At 34.9% G+C, this 7,944-nt stretch overlaps 2 protein-coding genes across 3 annotated transcripts; both read right to left on the reverse strand.

The window, feature by feature from the left end:
• Positions 1-733: 733 nt before the first annotated feature.
• Positions 734-3,849, reverse strand: LOC105389653. 2 transcript variants are annotated; one of them, XM_038109170.2, is made up of 9 exons: positions 3,645-3,849; positions 3,428-3,563; positions 2,966-3,338; positions 2,701-2,784; positions 2,532-2,621; positions 2,316-2,402; positions 1,585-2,148; positions 1,316-1,378; positions 734-1,159 (listed from the first exon to the last, which is right to left on the reverse strand). In XM_038109170.2, the coding sequence occupies exons 2-9, from the start codon at positions 3,509-3,511 to the stop codon at positions 798-800; spliced, it is 1,707 nt and encodes a 568-aa protein (XP_037965098.2). In that variant the 5' UTR covers positions 3,512-3,563; positions 3,645-3,849; the 3' UTR covers positions 734-797. The 2 variants fall into 2 exon arrangements, with proteins under 2 accessions (XP_037965098.2, XP_011559108.3); XM_011560806.3 differs by having other exon boundaries at positions 3,428-3,679.
• Positions 3,850-4,339: 490 nt separating this feature from the next.
• LOC119691558 lies at positions 4,340-6,651 on the reverse strand. Its single transcript, XM_038109294.2, has 3 exons — positions 6,390-6,651; positions 5,717-5,792; positions 4,340-5,223 (listed from the first exon to the last, which is right to left on the reverse strand). Exons 1-3 carry the CDS (start codon positions 6,498-6,500, stop codon positions 4,580-4,582), a joined length of 831 nt encoding a protein of 276 aa, XP_037965222.2. The 5' UTR covers positions 6,501-6,651; the 3' UTR covers positions 4,340-4,579.
• Between the last annotated feature and the right edge of the window lie 1,293 nt (positions 6,652-7,944).

Raw genomic sequence — 7,944 nt, forward strand, 5'->3', positions numbered from 1 at the left:
CTTTACAAAATTATTATGTATAATTGGACAAAATAGCAGCCACACATTCAAGATGTCATCGAGTCCTATTAGGTATGCGCATTATATTAGAGCAGCGCAATCATACAGTAAAAAAAAATGTCTGGAAACCCGCATAGCCAAAAAAAGGAGTCACATATTTTCATTATTTAGTTCGGTACCTTCCGTATAGATCTACACTTAAACGAGACTACCTTATTAAAATTTGATACAGTAATATTAGGTTTTCAAACAAATGTTTTCTGAATTACTTGAAATTATAAGACAGTCTGAGTGATATAATTGTAGTTTGTCCTATTTTGGCCAAAAAATAAAAAATGTGTGGTCCTCCATGCTTGGCAAGTGGGTCTATGATCGCAACGCACACACAGCACCATACCCATTGTACCATACGGTACATTGTAATAATTAGGGCTGTTTTTTAAATAGTCAGATAAAAGTTATCTGAGGAATAATTCTGATGCTGTCGCGACTAAATGTTTGTATCAGACAGTGATGGCTACAATTTTATTCCTCAGATAATATTTATCTGACTATAAAAAAACAGGCCTAAGAAAAATATATATAGCCTTTTACTCAGTACCTACGTAGCGGTCATTTTCTCCTGTCCAATGGAATGCCAAATCTTCCAAGATTAATCAGGTAGTGTAATAAGTGCCAGGGATTACAATAGTACAATAGTATTTTATTAATTGTATTTAATTAACAATGCACACTATTAATGATAATCTATTTAATTTATAGGTAGGTACATACAACTGAATCTTGACACCATATATTTACAACATATTCAAGTCTACGAGTTTCCGATAACTTTCTAACATCTTTGGCTTGAAGTATTCACGTTTATCATAGTCATCATCTTGAGCTGATGACTTTACTGTCTTCCTTAGTTCAGGTATATCATCGAATAAATGATTTTCCTTTTGCAACATCTCTCTGATAACGTTTGGTTTTCTTGTGACTCCTGATTTTTTTTCTTTCTTCAATTTCTCCATCTTGGCTAGTGCTTTGCCAATTTTTCTTTTTTCGTCATCGTGCTTGGGATTGGAGGATATAACGTCTTTCTCTGGTCGGACTTCATACAAAGGAGGTTTCACCATTTTGAGCAAGTTCTTCATAGGGCGGGTTGGAGGAGTATCTATAAAAGAGTATGTATTTTATTGTATGCCATTGACGTTCTAGTGTAAGTGTACGTATAAAAAAATACCGGTGTTTTTAAAATATTTTCACTGATATTCATCCTAGGTGATTTTCCATTGAGGTGTATAGTTTAGTAACAAAACCAAGATCATACCTAACTTAAGCGGCCTCATAGCAGCTTGAATCCTTGGAAACCTTCCGTCTCTCACCATGTTCACTGCAAAAAATATAGCAAAGATTAACTTCTGGTGATTGTGTATTATGTTGATGTGGAACTCAATTAAATATAAGATGACCAAACCCTATTTACGAAGGCCCTGTGGTTGTGTAAGATTATTTATTTTATGTCAAGACAAAATTTCAAGACCAATTTTCATTAGATGGAAAAGATTTGATTCTATTTTCCTTAGCATTGGTACTTACGGTAATGTTTCATTTTAGTTTCAGACCATCTGGCACCAGGTCCATAATGTCTGTCTGTATCTGAAACACTGTTCCCATATCGGTGGATAGGGATTGCATTTGGCTCATATTTAGGTCTCTCTGCAGGAACAGTCACTTCATAAAGTGGTAATCTATCTTCTTCTGAATCCATTTTTATTTTTTTCAATTCACCTTCACCTTCACCTTGAGTGTATATTTCATTTAAATGTTTAATTTTTAATTCTTCTGCTGCTTTCTTGAAATTTATAAATTTCTCATGATCGTCATTTCCTGTATTTTCTGATATTTTAGCTAGATAGTCATATACGTTGCGATCGATTGTTGGTTCTGGTTTAGCTTCACCATATATTGAATAGCCACGATTATGCTCATTTTGGCTTTGATGAAATTTATCCCCGTGGCCCAAAGCTTCTTTTAAGATATTGTATTTAATAAAATCTTCAGGTTTAAAGTAATTTATTACATTTTGCATCCTTAATCGATCTTGAGCAAACCGCAATTCACTGGGTTTTATTAATGGTTCCTCTATCGGTTTCTGCAGTTCTGAAAAAGTAACGACGACGACATTATTTAATTCAATAAAATTTGAAGATACCTACCTCGGTTACAAAAATTCATAGGATCTTACTTAAATCATGGTTTTGAAAATATGAATGTAAGAACGTATGTATTTTAAATCGCCAAAGGTAAATAATAAAGATAATACACACCCTTTTTTAAGTCTACATAACTTCTTGGTTGTTGAGTAGGAATCACTAACTTTTCATAAAGATTGCCCCTCATGGGAACAGCGAATCCTAAAAGTAAGATTACAGAAAGTTTAAACACTTTAAATCATTGAATTATACGAATATAAAAATTACCAAAGAAAAATCTATAAGGCAACGTGGCTTTTGTAGCATGAGTTTTTTTTAAAGTATACTTACGATTTACAGGTTCACCGTGTTCGATTGTTGCAACAGCTTTATCATAGAGGTTTCCCCTCATTGGGACGTCGGTTATGGGAACAGCAAAATCTGGAATAGGTTTTTTCATAATAAAATTTAAGGAAACATCAGCTATTGGTTCATCTGTTTTTAAATATTTTTTAGTTACCTGAGAGTTTTTTAGGGATCTTCTTTCCTGTGTAGATATTAGTCGGTGGGCCTGTTATATGTGGATATCTTGACAGCACATATACTGAAAAAGAATTTCCTATTATTATATAACTTAACTATTTCTCTCTCTATTTTATGCCGTTACATTATTTACAATAAAATGTACGTAAATAACACCTACGAAGATTTCTATTATACTCTCCTATTGCACTGATAGCTTTCAATAAGATTTATATCATTAATAAAAGTACAAAGCAACTTACGATCTTTGCGTGAATATTCTGTGGTTGAGATGAACCAGTCTTCCCACTTTTTTGGCTTGGGTTTTGGTGTTTTGACAGTAGTAGTTCTTGGTAACACTTTTGGGGGTCGATGTTTATATAAAAACGCGTTCTGAACAGCAGGAATATTGTAATTCTCTGGAAAATCTGGTGGTATAGTATTCCCTTCCATTCCGTTTTGGCTTTCTGCATTTTGTCTTGAGTTGAAATATTCAACTAATGCCTCTGAGTAAGGAGGTGGTGTGCTTTTCTCCACTACTTTTTCTTCTGAAACATCATGATGGATCTCCTTAAGTTTGTCTAAACTTGTTTTGAAGCCGTTGACAGCGTAGTTATAGGCACCAGTGACTCCATTCTGAAAAAGTTGTAAAATAATGGAAGACACAGATTAATATATAATTAGGTAATTATTATCTAAACCGATTGCTATTTGAGTATACTTACGATAACTTTGTAAGCCAAGAAATCTAGCCCACAACTGTTGACTTCTTTCGAAACTAAAAGAGTGATGAGTAGTGCCTTTAACATTTTAATTAGACCTTGTTAACACAGAGCAATACATCCAGCTAGTTCAGTTTACCTGAAATAAATGTTACTAATTAATCCCAATAAATATCCATATTTCTAATTTAATATTATCTGGCAATTTAATTTTACTCACCTGATAACACGATCATTGTAATAATCACTTAAAAAACCGACGCGTTTTTCATATACCTAATTTAACGTTGACTCTATTCAGAGATCAAAGGAAGAATGAAAATGGAGCGTGTCGTGATTTATTTACTTTTCCAAGCGTGAAAAAAAATATTTATGACAATACCAACAATCAACTCGATCTATTGTATGTATGTAAACATTAAATACATACATTATATAAATACCGTCTTTGTTTTAATAACTAGCCGAATAATGTAGTATTTTTTTTATAGGAAGATACCTATTTATTTTGAATGAACTGTTTCGAGCTCTCGATGATGGTATCAAATGTACCATAAATAAGTCCAAAGCACCCTAGGCTCTTAGCAGTCTGCTACTAACGCTTATGTGACTAGTAGAACCCTGTCGAAAGATAGTCTTCACATTCACAATAATTAATTATCTGCTGAAGCTTTACTCGTAGGTACTCGTTAGGGTGAGGAAAGACGAGCATAATTTTGTGAGTTGTGATTTCTCATATTCTGATGCGCGGGGACGAGGGGGGCGGGGAATCGGGGGCGACTCACAACTCACAAAATTACGCTCGTCTGGCCTTAGTCGTATCTGAAGGTATTTATTTACGAAATTTCTAATGTTGTACGGTTAAAAAAAGTTTTCTACAATTTAGAGTTGAGTGAGACTTGCCATAACATTTTTGCAACATGCTTAGTAAAATTAAAATCATAAAAGGTAATAAAAGGTAACTAATATATTAAATATATCAAGGTTTACTCTGTATTGTTACTAACTAAGCACAAACCATTTTGATATGATTTTAAGTCCATGGGTCCAATATTTAGCTAAATGACATTAAAATTATATCGCAAGAATTAAACGATTTTCTATTTTCTTATGTTCTATTATCTTTAACAACGAGTCACTGACACTCCAGACACTTTACATTAAACTCTCTTGCTTTAAGTACCTACTCGAAACATTGTTTTTCTTCAAGTAAGACTGTGGGTCTTGCATAATATTCCAGTACATGAATGAATGCCATATTCTTGGCTTTGGCACGATCGGTATTATCACTCTATACGTTATATTCGTAACATTCAGTCCCGATGACTCTGTCATGTATTTTATGGGGCTCATTTTAAAATACCAAGGTGTAACAGATGTTTCTTTATGTGAATCTGTTATCTTATTTTTCTTAGTTTCTTTTAATTTTGTAGTTACTGTTGGCATGTTAATTTTCGGCGTTAAAACTACTTTCGGTTTCGGAATATATTTTCTTATAATTATAGGCTTTGTGGTTTTATTTATTGTAAGTTTATCAGTATTTGTCCTTAAAGCTTCTATAGATGTAATAAGTTTTTTCATCGTAAGCTTTTTTGTTGATGTAACTGTTACGGGTGCACGTGTTGTAGCATTATCAGCTTTAGTAGTAGGTTTTAAAGTTGAAAATTTGTGCATCCTTGCAGTTTTTCTGAATTTCATACTATCTTTAAGATGTATGGTGAGTTTGGACTTTGAAGGTAGTTCTGATGTCTCTCTGTGGGTCAAGTTTGATTTCAGCTTCACTTTATTAGCACTGTTTCCTGAAAAAGTATGATACAAAAGTAATTCAATAATATAATACACTCCCAATGAAATAGTTCCACTTACAAAATTCTGATTCCAAACGACCCCAATTTTTTAAAGAATTAATTTAAAATTGGAACAAAATATAACCGTTTTTAGTTAGTAATATCCTGTGGCTATGTTAAATGAACTTCAATGTTGCAGAACATGGTATTAAGTTAGCCTTTTCCGTTTAGAAGTAATTTGGTGCTTTTCTGAGTGGAACCTTTTCATTGCCCGTGAGTGTAATATTATCAACAAGTATTACACAAAAACAGGGATTTTGAGTGGTTATTGAGTGATCCATGAGCCTACGTTTTTTATTCCTGTAATGAATTTAAGTATTTGCATAGTAGTATTTTTATAAAGTGTTTTTATAGCTTATTTATTGCAAGCGCTGACGTTTTATGATCACTGATAAAAATCCACCCGAGGTAGCTACTTGTTTTAAGTAAAATAAGAAACACTTACGACGATCTCTCATAATTCTATTATGGCGTTCTATTACTGGCTGCTTTATAACTTCGAGCAAATTATCAACAACATTCTGAAATAAAATATAATTGTACTAATCCCATCCTAAGGGTGAGGCCAGACGAGCGTAATTTTGTGAGTCGCGTATTCCGCAGAAATATCATGTGCGCGGGGACGAGTTGAGCGAGTAATGTAATAAACTTCTCTCCTCTCATCCTATCGCACTACCAACTACTTTCTCGACATCACCAAAGGTTAACTGGTAGAGAATGCTACTATCATTAAGTTCGCCTTTGTACAATGTTTTTATGTGCAATGAAAAATTTATAATAATGTCCCCGTCCCCCTCGTCCCCGCGCACAGAATGCGCGACTCAGAAGTCACAAAATTACGCTCGTGGCCACACTAATATTGTAAATGCCAAAGTAACTGTGTCTGTCTGTCTGTTACTCATTCACACCAAAACTAATGAACGGATTTGAATGAAATTTGGTATACAGATAGTCTAGACCCTGAGAAACAACATAGGCGACTTTTTATTGCGGAATTCCCACGGGATTTTTTTAAGGCGAAGCGAAGCTCGCGGGAACAGCTAGCACTGAATAAAGGCCCGCGGACCAACCTTGGCTGGTGGAATAATGATGACTAGTATTTAGAGAATGGTACTTACAGATATAGTTTTATAGATCCTAGATAAAAATTCGAAAGCATCAGTCGACCGCACCTCACACGCCAGCACTAACATTAAAACGAGCAAGGCTTTGGTCATTGGCTTAATCATTTTATAACACACGTGAAGTCTACCATGGTATCAACGGAACAATGCAAAGAGCTAGTATCCAACACCATGATAGTGCAACGAATATGAATAATAACGTTTTGTTTGAAATTGTAATAATATTTTAAAACTTTCATGCAGATAGACTAATCTAACTCAGGATTTATAATGTAGATACGTGCCGTTTTATAAGCAGGAAGTGTTATACAGAGTGGAATTTTATAATTGTACTGCCTACTGGTTGCAATTCCCCGATACCAGAGTCGTTCCCATATCAAAATTTATTCAGTAGGTCGCGCCGGATACATTGACCTGCTGACAGGAGTTACACTGATAAAATATCAGCCTGTAGTAGTAGTATCTACTAGTACTAGGTGCTGGAGGGTCTATCTCGATACGTTTGTAGGCTTCATTCGAGAACTTTGTTCACCGCCACCGCAACGGTTATGGTTTTTCGATAGATAGCGTGGTTGTAAGCTAGGTAGGTATTAGGTATAAAACCTTATGATGGATATTTAGGTATGCGCAATGATTATCTGTAACCATAGGGAACCATGTGTATTCTTGAAATATTAAGTTGTATCGGTTGGACAAACATTTATACAACAAATATGTACCAAAATTATAACACTTGAAGCTATACTAAAGTACTAAAAAGCATTTTTGTTTCCTCTAAATGTACACTTCTACATTTATTAAGTCCTTTTATTAATTGTAGAGCTAACTCGGTGTTTCCACCCCGCCCTTTCACTTGCAAGAACCCTTCAGACGGAGTCACGAACCGGGAGTGCTAGCGACAAGTTCGTGGCACACAGAGCCATCAGTTGTGTTAAATTGTGTTTCAGGATATCAGGATATACCAATAATAATATGGGTCCCGTTTCCCATTATATCTAAAACTAATAGATGTTACAATGTGTGTGTGTAATAATAAATAAATAAATAGATTACTTATCTTTTATTTGTACTCAAAAATGGACAGGCGGTATTTTTATAAATATAATAGAATAGAATATTCTTTATTTGTACACAAGAAAAGATTATACAAACACATAGGTACAAAAAAGGCGGTCTTATAACTTGACAATAAATAATTATATGGAAAGACGTATGGAGTCCGTGCTTCGGACGGCACCTACAGCCGTGTGTGGATCTCGGTTGCTATTTCTTCGGCAGCAGTCGTGAAGCCTATTCAGAGGCCTTCTGGCACTTGTCAGGTGTCACCCATTGAGTATGAAACCCGGGTCCGCATTGTTCCATGGGTGTCACCCGACAACTCTCTCGGCATAAGTTTGCTTGTGTTGAGGTCCACTAATCCGTACTACGCTAGCGTGATGGACTAGACCTAACACCCTTTCCTGGAAAGAGATCCGTGCCCCCGCAGTGGGTCCGTGATATGAATTTGACTTGAACATTTAAAGTCGACCTTACTTTGAAGTCTTTTCGT

Source organism: Plutella xylostella, chromosome 17 (assembly GCF_932276165.1).
Source record: "Plutella xylostella chromosome 17, ilPluXylo3.1, whole genome shotgun sequence".
Classification (NCBI taxonomy): domain Eukaryota; kingdom Metazoa; phylum Arthropoda; class Insecta; order Lepidoptera; family Plutellidae; genus Plutella; species Plutella xylostella.